General features: G+C 38.1%; 1 protein-coding gene across 5 annotated transcripts in view; it reads left to right on the forward strand.

Moving 5' to 3' along the window:
* The window catches only part of ARMC8 (armadillo repeat containing 8), a 114,303-nt gene that overhangs the window by 76,328 nt on the left and 24,706 nt on the right, over positions 1 to 13,269 (forward strand). For all 5 annotated transcript variants that reach the window (XM_011981770.1, XM_011981762.1, XM_011981784.1 and 2 more), the window contains 5 exons: positions 1,062 to 1,144; positions 1,454 to 1,535; positions 6,267 to 6,353; positions 9,145 to 9,237; positions 12,043 to 12,192. In XM_011981770.1, the coding sequence (XP_011837160.1) occupies positions 1,062 to 1,144; positions 1,454 to 1,535; positions 6,267 to 6,353; positions 9,145 to 9,237; positions 12,043 to 12,192 (495 nt within the window). The remainder of the gene's footprint in view (positions 1 to 1,061; positions 1,145 to 1,453; positions 1,536 to 6,266; positions 6,354 to 9,144; positions 9,238 to 12,042; positions 12,193 to 13,269) is intronic.

Genomic DNA, 13,269 nt, shown 5'->3' on the forward strand with positions numbered 1-13,269 from the left:
AAAAAAAAAAAAAAAAAAAAAATTCTCCCCAGGTAATTCTTCTACAAGGCCAACCACAGTTAAGATCTATTGGTCTAGGTATTCTCCCATTAATGACTCCCATTAATGAGTTGCCCATATTGGGAACTACCTGGTGAGTACAAGAGGACTGCTTTAAACCAGGGCTATATTACAAGTGTGGCTGAGCATATGGACTCTGGAGTCACATACCTGGGTACGTATCTCAGCTCTGTGATTACAGGAAAGCTCTGTGTTATCTAGAGTAATGCCTTCAGAAGAGTGAGGGTTAAATTGGGTAATATAACATGCTTAAGCACAATGCTTGGCACATAGAAGAACTCAACAAATGTGTTTGTTAGTATTTGTGTTGTGATGTCATGAGTACTTTATCCTAATATGAAAAGGCTGTTTTTCAGTAGGCCCACACAAGTCAAATTCAGTTTCCTTCACACACTATTTTGTATCTAGACATTGTTTGATGAAGGAAAATTGCAGGTTATCTTAATTTTAAGTTGAAACAATAAAGCTTCATGATTATAGTGATTATGTGTAGCAGCACTTAGTGCTATAGTGAAAGATGGCAAGGGTTACTTTTCTAAAAGTTTCAGTCGGTTGGTAAGAAAGTAACCACAAGATGGCTCTGTCAGAAGCCCAGATTTCATTTCATGAGGGCTGAGCATGGACTGTGATTTCTTTAGAACCTCACTGGAAGGAACCTGCCCAATGAGAGTTCATTTATTTCTTTTCCTTTTTCTCAAGATTGTTTACACAACACCTCTGCGGTACTTACACGGTTTAATTTTTGTTTTAAATGTCTTTAAAAATAAACAAACATAACCTGCCCCTTACACCTGTCATTCAGCCTGGCAGGTCCTTAGTGGGCTAGACCTACCTTTCTGATGAGCTGCCTGCCCCCACCGCAAGATGATTGTTCGAGAGGTAAACACTCCTGCCAAAAACAATATTAAACTTTTAATGGATGTTAAGATACTTGAGTTTACAAGCAGTGAAGTTTGTCACCTTCATGTTGTTATTTATGCAGCATTAACCTTTTTCTCCAGATCATTGAGACTGAAAATATGATGGACCGAATTGTGACTGGCTTGTCTGAGTCTAGTGTCAAGGTGCGGTTAGCTGCCGTCAGGTATGAGCTTTAAATGGTCTGAATAAAAACCTTTTGCCATGTATTTAACCTGTTTCCTTTCTGGTCCTTCACTGGGTAAACGCAGACTACAAATGTTCCTCAAAAATCTGCTCTGGTGAATTCATAGAGTGTATAACATTGTCTAACAGAGAACCTAGCCTCCAAACCCCATGAAGTGGTCTGATGTAGTTCACTTAACAATGTAGCTATGCTTGAAGTGTATATTAGTCATTGTAAAATGCCAGCCAGTTTGTTTGAAAAGTAGAAGTTTTAGTTTCTGGTAAAGCTAATTTTGATTATTCTTTGTAGATGTTTGCACAGTTTATCCAGATCTGTGCAGCAGCTTCGAACCAGTTTCCAGGATCACGCTGTGTGGAAACCTTTAATGAAGGTAAGAAGAAAGGGTCAGCCAGTAACAACCGTACTCACAGACCCTAGAGTGAGCCGAGCTAGCTAACACTACACCCTGGTCTAGGAATATGTCTGATTTTTGTGTAGAGCATTTTGAACACTTACCTCCTCAAATCTGATGTTCTAAGCATCTACAAATGCTTCATGTGTGAGGAGAAACTACAGGCCTGATTTTCTTTTTTTCTTTTTTTTTTTTTTTGAGGTGTAGTCTAGGTCTGTCACCCAGGCTGGAGTACAGTGGCACGATCTTGGCTCACTGCAACCTCCACCTCCCTGGTTCAAGCGATTCTCCTGCCTCAGCCTCTCAAGTAACTGGGACTACAGGAACGCACCACCACGCTGGGCTAATTTTTGTATTTTTAGTAGAGACGGGGTTTCACCATACTGGTCAGGCTGGTCTTGAGCTCCTGACCACATGATCTGCCCGCCTCGGCCTCCCAAAGTGCTGGGATTACAGGCATGAACCACTGCGCCCAGGGAGGTCTGATTTTCTTTTATTAACTAAGCTTTAGTTACTCATCTGATCTCCCTATTTGTTTAATATTACACCTTAACCTTACATTCAAAATTATCCTTGTAATTTTTGGTTCTGAAAAGCAAAAGAATCTGCCATTTTCAGAGATGAAGTGTTCTTAGTCTTTCGGCAATCCCTGGATTATTATTTATTTTTTTTTAAATAGACACAGGGTCTTACTGTGTCACACAGGCTAGAGTACAATGGCTCAATCATGGCTCACTGCAGTCTTGTGCCCCCTGGCCCAAGTGATTCTCCCACCTTGGCCTCCCAAGTAACTGGGACTACAGGCATACGCCACTATGCCTGGCTAATTTTTTTGATTTTTTTGAGACGAGGTCTCGCTAAGTTGCCCAGGCTGGTCTTGAACTCCTGAGCTCAAATGATCCTGCCTTGGCCTCCCAAAGTGTTGGCTAGGATTACAGGTATAAACCACCATGCCTGGCCCCTGGATATTTTTTAACATAACATTTTTGGTGTTAGGTCTTCTCTTCAGGCCCCTTTTGTCCCCACAAAAAAGGGTTCAGGGCAAATGAATCTGAATCAAGACTTAGAGCATGCATCAAGTGGCTGCTAATAATGTTATCTCCCTGATATATTACAAAACCATAGGTCTGCTTAGTCTTTGGTCTATCATTTTTTTTCTTAAGTGATCATATACCTTGCATTTAGTCAACTAAATTTTTTAGAGTTTTGTTTTGTTTTTGCATACCTACTATATACTAAGCAAAGCCTTCAAGTACAGTGAGCTACCAAAAACATTTTACCACAGTTCTCTTACTCTTGTCTTAAAGCTTTAGGTTCAGGGGGCAGGGGCATCAATGTGGCAGAAATAGGCAAGAGACCATTCAGGCAGGAAGAATATAAAGTGGGCTTTGAAAGCAAGAGGAAAACAGGAGGATTTTCTGGGGTGCAGAATAGCATGAGGAGAAACATTGTGTATGGTATGTGTAGGGAACAGCAAGTATACCTTTATGACTCTAGTGCAGGAGTGGGGTATAATGAGACATACCAGTGGACAGGAAAGGATGAAGTGGAAGAGTTAGACCAATGCCAGTGGCCTTGGGAATTGACATGCCAAGTGGTTCTTCCATTGGGGAGGTTCATCTAATGACAGAGTGTATGATTTACATGTGAAGGTTGTGGAATAAAGCAGTAGGAGTGGCTTAGGGAAGACCATATGAACCCTGGAGATACTTCAGTGGAAGGAATGATAGATTGGGTGTATGATTCACTACTCAGGAACTGTCAGGGGGACACCAAGAGTTTTCTAGTCTAAACAAGTGTCACAGTATAGTCTTATGAGGCCTAGCAGAACAGTACATTTCTTTAACAACTTCTTTTCAGTGGGCCTGCCTAAGCAGCATGTAACATTGAACTTGACCCATTTTCATCCATTGGCACATCTTCCTGAGTTTCACTCTTTTTCACCCTATTAGACATATGTCATCTCTTCTGAATACTCCTCATTCTCTGATTTCCTTTTGCTTCCTGAAGCTCATTAAGAGCCCCAAATCTCAGAATGGTTATTTACCTACATCCTACTCTCCAGCTACAATATCAGTGCCTTTCTGTGCTTGGGACACACTTGCTCATGGAGTGTGTCACCTCCTACCAGCAACAGTTTTTTCAGGTCCACCATTCCTTATCCAAAACCGTTGGGGCCAGATTTGATATTTCTGGATTTTGTAAGGCTGTCCTCAGTTAAGTGGTATTTTCTTTTACTATTCCCACTCTTTATTATTCTTAGATTGCACCTTTTTCATAGCAGCTTGATCTTGATTTATTGATTATCCGTTCAGGAATTTTTAAGTGCTCTTCTGCTTCCCCAAATAACTACCTTTTCATCCAGAGCCATTTTCCCTGCTTGCTCAGCTCAGTAGCCCTCTGTCATACAAATCAGAAATGGAGTAACATGGTTTCTCTTTAGTTCTTTCTGTGAAAAGATCTGATGAGCATTCTAGAAGGGTTTATATACTTGGGTACATGTGGATATAATTACTCTCAAATTACAATATTGCTGTATGTTTAAATTATAGTAATAAAAGCTTGGAGGTAAACAAATGATTTACTTCAGATACTTTTTGGTCTCTAGTCCAGAGGCTGTTTGCATAGCTATTGATTTTTCCCATTTGCTTTTCCACGTTTTTAACAGTTGGTTAACAAACTGCAAGAAGGTAGACATTTGGTTTTAATTTAAAAAATTATTTGTGACTATGTTTTGTTCCTATTTTGGTGAAATTGTTTTGTCAGTGTTAGATGTCAACTTCTGAATTTCACAGGTCATACCTTACACTGCACCAGGTAAGTAGTGGTTTTTAAGTTTATAGGATCTCTTCTGCTTTAGTTTATCATTAGATGTTATCTAATTTGAATGTTATCTAATAAAACTTGATAAAAACAAATTTCTATAAACAGTAACATTTAAAAAATGAATCATATCAACCAAAGGAACTTTTTAAAGACTTGATAGGCATTGACTTATTTCACCAGTGTTTCTAAGTAGTATAGTTTTGGAAAATGATTATTTCTCTTAATCTAAAAACAATTATCGAGCACCCATTTTGTGCAGTGCCACTGGGTTGCTACAGGCCAGTATAAATTAGACCATAGATACATAGATTATTTCTTCAGGAAGCTTAACTCTATTAAAAGAAGGGGAGATTGGCATAACTGCACAAATAATTTGAATAGGTTGACAGTCATGAGGATCCTAAGGGAGGTCACAAACCATGGCAATGGGACCCCAGAGGAGGATAGAATGACTTCTGACTGAAAGGACTGGGATAACTTTAAATCTTGGGTAGGGGTGTACCTGAGAGATATGGGAAGGGCAAGGCAAGGAAAGAGTGAATGGGGCCTTAGGGAAGTTGTGACAGACACAGAGCTCAGCATGCATAGTATATGAGATTTGATTTGATGTTTATCAATGAACAGTCCATAGGAGAGTTAAAACACAATATCTTAGGAGAGCTCCTTCTACTTTATAATTCATGCTTTTTCTTAACTTGAGAATTTCAGACTTGGTTTAGCCATGGAAAGCAGATAATATATTTAACTGTTTGAAATTTTTTGTGATTACCCATTTCTGGTTTGTGTAACTAGAACCCCTAATACTCCTTTTGAGATCCTAAGCCTGAGCCTGATCTGATCCCAGATGCAGAGGATTTAGTTGAAGTGATTATTGCATATAAATGGTGGTATTTATGAAGCCTTGTCTCTTAGAATCTAGAAAGAACAGGTTCTAGAAATAGCTAATAGCAACAAACATTTATCATCATGCTGTGTTGCCTTCTAGTTCAGTGAAAGTCCATGGAAGTTAGTTTACTGTATACCTATTATGTGCCTGATAGCATCAAAAATTATAGTACTAAATTACCATTTTCAAAGCCTTACTTATATAGTCATTATTATGTGCCAGTTACTATTCTAAAACCTTTTTATATATTTATTCTCATAACAATCCTGTGAAGCAGATACCATTTTATAGTTGAGGAATTCATGTACCTATTTAGTTGTTGAGCCCAAATTTGTATCCAAACAGTCTGTTTTTCATTTCCCTGCTGCAGTACTTCGCTTATTATTCACTATATCACATTTAATCCTAAATAGTTCTATCAAGGAGGTCTTATTTTCCTCAGTTTATAGATGAAGAAATACAGACTCAGGCTAGTTAGTGGAGGTGTCCGATTGGAACTAGGTCTGTGTGATTCCTTTTATGTAAACCAGTCTTCCACACTGTCCTGCCTGTGCAGTAGTAGCTTGCTTGATCCATCAGTGCTTTTGGTCAAACAGGCCCTTCTAAGGACGAATCAGAAAGTCAGGCTGTAGGGCCATTCTGTGGACTCATAAGGGGCTTGACTGATGGAGTAGAGTGAGCTAACTTACTCCAGAACAGTCCCTTGGCCTTCAAGCATTTCACATATGTCTGTCTCCTCCCTGCAAGAGCCCCCAGGGAGGCTGCAGCTTCTCCAAGCAAAACAGATTTGAGGGCCTTAGTCAGTCATAATTATAGCACTAGGAAAAGTTTGACACAGTATCAAGTGGATTCTTCCTGTCTCTCCAATATGAAGAATCAGGCTGAAAGATAATTGTTCTTGTTTTTATTTACATTTTATATCTCATATTTTATATCTCATTTTATATCTCATCTTCATCATTCCAAATCATTAATAGTATCCTTTTTTAATTCCATAGGTTTTACAAAATGCACCAGATGAAATCCTAGTGGTAGCATCTTCCATGCTATGTAATCTTCTTCTTGAATTTTCTCCAAGCAAAGAGGTTAGTATTGATTTTCTTTTCCTAGACTTTGCCCAGTCCAGCTAGAGCTTACTCAGATACTTTTTATAGTAGTTGACATTGAAATCTGTGGGTTGGGTTTAAAAAGTATTTCTGAATTGTTTGATTGCATAGGGGCGGGGGTGTGCAAATAAATCAATCATTTAAAAATGTGATTATCATTTCCCATTATTCTTTTTATTCTATCTAGCATATTCAGCTTATTTAAAAGATATTACAGCTTAAAGTCAATCTAAACTGCCTGAATGTAAGAAATAATTTTTCTTACAAATAGTAAACTATTCTCAGGCTATCTTTACTAAAGAATAAATTAAGACTAAATTTTGTAAACCAGGATTATAAGTCATTTCAAGGAGATAACTGCTGTCATTGGAAAATCATCTTTTGATGTTTAATGTTAATGGTAGTTATTTGGGGAGGGGTTGGATGGGGGTTCCCTTCTGCATTTTATAAAATACTTGAGCATGTATTCTTTTTTTAATAGGAAAAACTAAAATACACTTTAATGAAGAAGAGGAAAACCTTATAAAATTAGTTTTATTATGTCATAATACCCCTGATCTGCCCAATCATGAACTCAGGTTTATTGTGCATTTAGTAGTCCCATTTGTGTTGAATTTATTTTCTGCATTATAACACTTGTAGGCGTTGACTATAATTAAGAAAAGTAATATTAACAAGATGGAGGTTCTGGCCAGGCATGGTGGTTCATGCCTATAATCCCAGCACTTTGAGAGGCCAAGGCGGGCAGAACACTTGAGGTCAGGAGTTTGAGACCAGCCTAGCCAACATGGTGAAACCCCATCTCTGCTAAAAGTACAAAAATTAGCTGAGGGTGGTGGCACGTGCTTGTAATCCCAGCTACTCGGGAGACTGAGGCAGGAGAATCGCTTGAACCCAGGAGGCAGAGGTTGCAGTGAGCTGAGATCGTGCCACTGCACTGCAGCCTGGGCAAAAGAGGGAGACTCCATCTAAAAAACAAAACAGAAAAATAAGATGGAGGTTCAGAAATAGTTATTCAACAAGCAGGAATCTTGGAACAAACAGGGCAAGACTGGTAGTTACTCTGATGGAAGAGAAAGGCGAAATAGTACACCAGAGCTTCCGTCAGTTCTCTGCCCTGTAATGGGGTCTTGGCCTGATGATAACCCAGTCACAGCTTGTGTACCACCATTAACCATCCTTACCTGCTCTTATATTGCTCCAGAGCTTCCTTCAGGATATTTGGGATCTGGTTAGGAAATAGGTAGATGAGGTCAGGCAAAGGATCACTAATATGATTTTTTTATATTGAAAAATTAACTTCCAACCTGGGCAAATAGGAAGACCTTGTCTCTACTAAAAATTAAAAAATCAACCAGGCGTGGCACACACACCTGTAGTTCTAGCTACTCGAGAGGCTGAGGCAGGAGAATTGTTTGAGCCTGGGAATTTGAGGTTGCAGTGATCTGTGATCATGCCACTGCACTCCAGGCTGGGCTTCAGAGTAAGACCGTCTCAAAGAATTAAAATTTAAAAAAAAAAAAAAAAAAAAAAACTAGATTCTGAACCAAAGTGGGGCAGGAAAATGCTGTAAGAGCATTTTTTTGTGCCAATTGACAAAATTAGAGTATGGGCTATAGATTTGATTAAAGTATTATTTTAATTTAATATTACCTTTCCTAAATTTGGTAACTGAACTGTGGTTATCTAAGATAATATCCTTGTTTTTAGGAAATATACACTGAAATATTAAGCATAAAAGGGGCACGATGTATGCATCCTACTTTCACATGGTTCAGAAAAGATAGATAATGTGGATTAGGTACATAGTAAGAGAGAGATGATAAATTAATGATGGCAAATCTTAAAAACTGGCAGATCTGGGAAAATAATATCTGAGAGTTCCTTGTATTTTTGCTACTTTATAAGTTTGAATTTATTTCAAAATAAGTTTTTAAAATATCATAATTTGTACAGTTGAGAAATGTATACCCCTTTTTCTGGGTATATAGATCTGAATTGCTTCTGACGTTTCTATAATCCTCTTGACAAGTGGCCTTTAAGCATTCATTGGTGATGGTAAATCTTAATCCTCTGAGGTTTGAGTATTTTTTAGAAATTACCAAAAATTCATGTCCGGTCAAGTATCATAAATAAAGTTAAGTAGTTAGACTAAAAGCATGGTATTTTAGGTGTAAAATGTGGCATGACTATAAAAGTACAGGACTATTTTGCTTGTATAATTGATAAGTAGTCCTGAAAATATCCTAAAAGATAAATTCTGCGCATGTTTGGAATAAGACTGACAGCTTGGAAGGATTTGGTTGTCTAAGTTCCTTTATATTTTTTTCCTTTACCAACCATATTACTTCATGGTTAGAGTTTGTAAGCAGTGCACAAGATATACACATAAAGCAGAAAGTGACAGAGTCTCAGAATGATGAGAGTGGGGAGTTAGGTAATGGGATCATAAGGGTCTGTGTGAAATGTACATATAACTAGGATGTCTCCTGAATCCTCCAGGACTACAAGGATAAAAGGAAATGATAGAATGGTTTGGTTTTGTTTGTTTTCTTTTTTTTTTTTGGCTATTTGGATTTATAAGAAAATAGTTGTCTTTGCCCTTCTCAAGGTGATTTTTATGGCTACATCACTCCCTGCTTTGCAAAAGTTGCCTGGAATTGAGTAAGAGTGGGGAAGAAATCATAGACAAAGTGCCAAGGTATATGCACGTTTAATTTGCAAACCGGACTTTAAAGCTGTGACTTTTTTTTTTCCTGTCCAATGGCAGCCAATTTTGGAATCAGGAGCCGTAGAGCTACTTTGTGGATTAACTCAGAGTGAAAATCCCGCTTTACGAGTGAATGGAATTTGGGCTTTAATGGTATGTTTCACTTTTGTATATATCATAACTTACAAAAGGAATTAGAGCTATTGTCTAAGTTAGAACATAATGTGTTATTTGAAATGTCTGGAATTTTCTTTTTCAAAAATCTTGCTATTTTGTTCTAGTTTTCTAATGACTAGGACCTAGAAGACAGATTAACTGTAAGCAAGTTATGCCTCAGTTCTCTTATTTATTATTAAGAAAAGTGAACAGATGTTGAAACTTAGCTAATTCTGGGAAAATAAATTTTCCTCATCATGAACATATTATATTTTTGTGTAGCACCACCTACTTTACAAAGCACTTTCATATCTCCTTTGCTCTTCAGAACAACTTTATGCTATCAACCAGGGAGTTCTTACCATACTTTATAGATGAAGTAGACTAAGGCACAGAATGATTATTTTATTTTTTATTGGCAAATAAAAATTACATATGTTTATAATGTACAACATGATGTTTTGAAAGATAAATAGATTGTGGGATGGCTAATTTGAGCTAATTAACATATGTATTACCTCACATATTTAACCATTTTTTGCAGAATGATTAACCTGTCCAAGGTAATAAAATTGGTGCATAAATACTTAATAAAATTTTTAACAGTTTCTAGTGAATAATTTATATTCTAAAACTTTATGAGATTAGAGAACCATTTCTCCTTAAGATTATTAAAATTTTCTTGAAATTGAAAATAGAGTAATCCTAAATTGATTTTTAAAACATATTTATACTATTTACAATTTAATTGCTCTGTACCAGACACTAAGCTGGGCGTTTTATATTTATCTCTAATTTTTATTTTAAGATATATTGGTATATATTCACCTTACAAATGGGAAACTCGGACTTAGGGAGGGTAAGTGAATTGTGAAGGTGAAGTCCTCACAGCTAATAATGGAAATGGGTTCAGAACCTTTTCCAAACCTGTATTCTTCTCCCTGTTCCATGCTATATCTGCTGTATTTTTATACAGACTTCAGGATAGAATTAATTATCTTCTAAGAAAACAGCAAATCTGTAGTTTCATAGTTATTTTTTTCCTGAACTTTGCACAGCTTTTAGCACTTCTCTTTCTTGAAACTCCTTCCCAGGACTTACCTTTTTTATACTCCCTTTCTACCTAGCTTCCTTTTCAACCTCTTCACTGGGAACATACCCCCAAGTTTCAGTTTCTGGTTTCCACTTCTTACTACATTAGTTTCAGGGACTTCATCTCGTATCATGGTTTCAACTTCCCCTAATAGGTTAGTTTGAAATCTACAGATGTAACTGTTACCTATTTCCCAGATCTATCACTTAAATGGTGTATGGAACTTCATTTGAGAATTCTGTGACATGCACAACTTTAATGTTGGAAACTGAACTTATTCCACTCCTCAAATCTGTACAAACTATCTTATGCTCGTCAGTCTCCATATTACCAGCTTCTGTATTCTTTATCTGCAAAATATAAAACCTTAGAATCATCTCTGACCTGGGTCTCTTGATACAGAGAGTGTTCTTTTTGCTCTGCCATGCTGCCTCACATTATTATATAACTTGATCGCTAATGTCTTAGCTCTTTAATTAAAATAAGTTCCTGGAGGGCAACAACCACATATTATGTTTCTGGTTTACAAGATTTTTTTTTTTTTTTTTTTTTTGATATAGAGTCTCACTCAGTTGCCCAGGCTGGAGTGTAGTGGCATGATCTCAGCTCACTGCAACCTCTGCCTCCTGGGTTCAGGCGATTCTTGTACCTCAGCCTCCCGAGTAGTTGGGATTACAGGCGTGTGCCACCACACCTGGCTATACAAGAGATTTTTGTATCAAAAGTTGATTTGTAAGTTGTTATTTGGAATTTACCATGGTTTTTGTTTTCTTCAGACATTAATAGCTTAGGATTAAGCTGGGCTAACCCATGATACAAATTAGAGAAAAAGGAGCAAAATAGCTACTGGCCACCCGGGATTACTGGTTGCTCAGACACACCTCCTACCCTCTGGAGAGCTTCCTGTGTGATATAGCCCAGCCATGCCAATACCTACCATAGTATTGTGAACACAATAGATGTTTTCATGCCAGTAAAGTTAAGAAAACCCAGTGCTTATTTTCTTCTGTGAGTACTTTGAAATCATTCTCAAAAGGCATGGCACAGTATAATCATTAATAGTCATTTCGTGTACAGCAGGCAACTTGATAACCATAAAGATATTCTCAAAAGTGATAAATGAGTTTTGTATTTATTTGAGAAATTTTAAGACGTTCAAATGCATGTACCTAAAAGTGGTCATATTTCTTATGTAGAAGTGTATCTAAGAGTAACAGTTACCTTTCTCTTGACAGACAAAAATATAGGTAATTAACAAGAATCAGGAAAATAGTGACTTATCCTTAAAGATTTTCTGCAGATTCTGTTTGTACTTTGAAAATTATCAGAGTTTGGCTGAGCCTTGTGGCTCACACCTGTAATCTCAGCACTTTGGAAGGCCAAGACGAGTGGATCACGAGGTCAGGAGTTCAAGACCAGCCTGGCCAATTTGGTGAAACCCTGTCTCTACTAAAGATACAAAAATTAGCTGGACGTGGTGGCTCACGCCTATACTCCCAGCTACTCGGGAGGCTGAGGCAGGAGAATTGCTTGAACCCAGGAGGCAGAGGTTGCAGTGGGCCAATATCATGCCACTGCACTCCAGCCTGGGCAACAGAGCAAGACTCTGTCTCAAAAAAATAAAAAAAGAAAATTATCAGTTACTATTAAAATATAATTTAATAAAGTAAATGTAGACATGATTCTTGCAACTTCTTTAATCCTTTCAGAATATGGCATTTCAGGCTGAACAAAAAATAAAAGCAGATATTTTACGAAGCTTGAGTACTGAACAGCTATTCCGGTTATTATCAGATTCAGATTTGAATGTGCTGATGAAGACATTGGGACTTCTTAGAAATCTTCTCTCTACTCGTCCTGTAAGTAAAATCACCCAGGCTTCCAAATTAGCTAGCCCTGCATATGCATTGCAAGACATTGCTCTCTCTCTCTGCTCTCATTAACATCTGCCCATGAGTGTGATTCAAATGCTGCCCCCTTCCAAAGAAACAAGGAGTTGATGTCTAGACCTGTCACTTTCATAGGTGTTCTGGGAGCTGCTTCACCATATCGCCCCCTATTCTACACTCCTACACTGCTTATTCTGTCTCCCTCTAATCCCTGAAACAGAGGAAGACATGATCAGCGCCTACGCCTACCTTGATTTGTTACTTTTTTCTTACCTGGTATGCTGTCTAGGATGAATTTTCTCATCTGCCTAAATCACTTATCTCTGGGGCCTCTGCTTCTTTCCTGTTAGAGAATTCTCAGAGCCATTCCATAGACCACCATCTCCCTACCCACATTTACAGGATTGACCTCTGCAGATGCCAGTGTAGAAAGCAGTGGATACATGTCAGAGTAGGAGAGACTGAGCCTTGCTGGTGGGGTCCCTCTCAATGTTCTCTTATGTTCCCCCAAGAAACAATGCAGGTGGCCTTCAGGTAGTTGAGGAAATATGGGTGGTTCCCTTCTCTGTGCCCCACTTGTCTTTTTAAGTTGTCATTATGCATTTATGCTCCAAGATAGTATTAGGAAATCTACACTGTATTTTCCATGTCTCTGGCTTCCCCCATTACCCAAGTCCATTTTTTATGCTTCCTTTTTTTTTTTTTTTTTTTTTTGAGACAGAGTCTCGCTCTTTCCCCTAAGCTGGAGTGCAATGGCGCAGTCTCAGCTTGTTGCAACCTCCACCTCCCAGGTTCAAGTGATTCTTCTGCCTCAGTCTCCCGAGTAGCTGGGATTACAGGCGTGTACCACTATGCCCAGCTAATTTTTGTATTTTTAGTAGAGACGGGGTTTTGCCATGTTGGCCAGGCTGGTCTCAAACTCCTGACCTCAGGTGATCAGCCCGCCTGAGCCCCCCAAAGTGCTGGGAAAGGCGTGAGCCCACTGCACCTGGCCTTTGCTTCCTTTTTCTTTAATGTATTTGTGTTTGAGGACCCCCAATGATTGTA

Source organism: Mandrillus leucophaeus, unplaced genomic scaffold (assembly GCF_000951045.1).
Source record: "Mandrillus leucophaeus isolate KB7577 unplaced genomic scaffold, Mleu.le_1.0 Scaffold1050, whole genome shotgun sequence".
NCBI classification, from domain to species: domain Eukaryota; kingdom Metazoa; phylum Chordata; class Mammalia; order Primates; family Cercopithecidae; genus Mandrillus; species Mandrillus leucophaeus.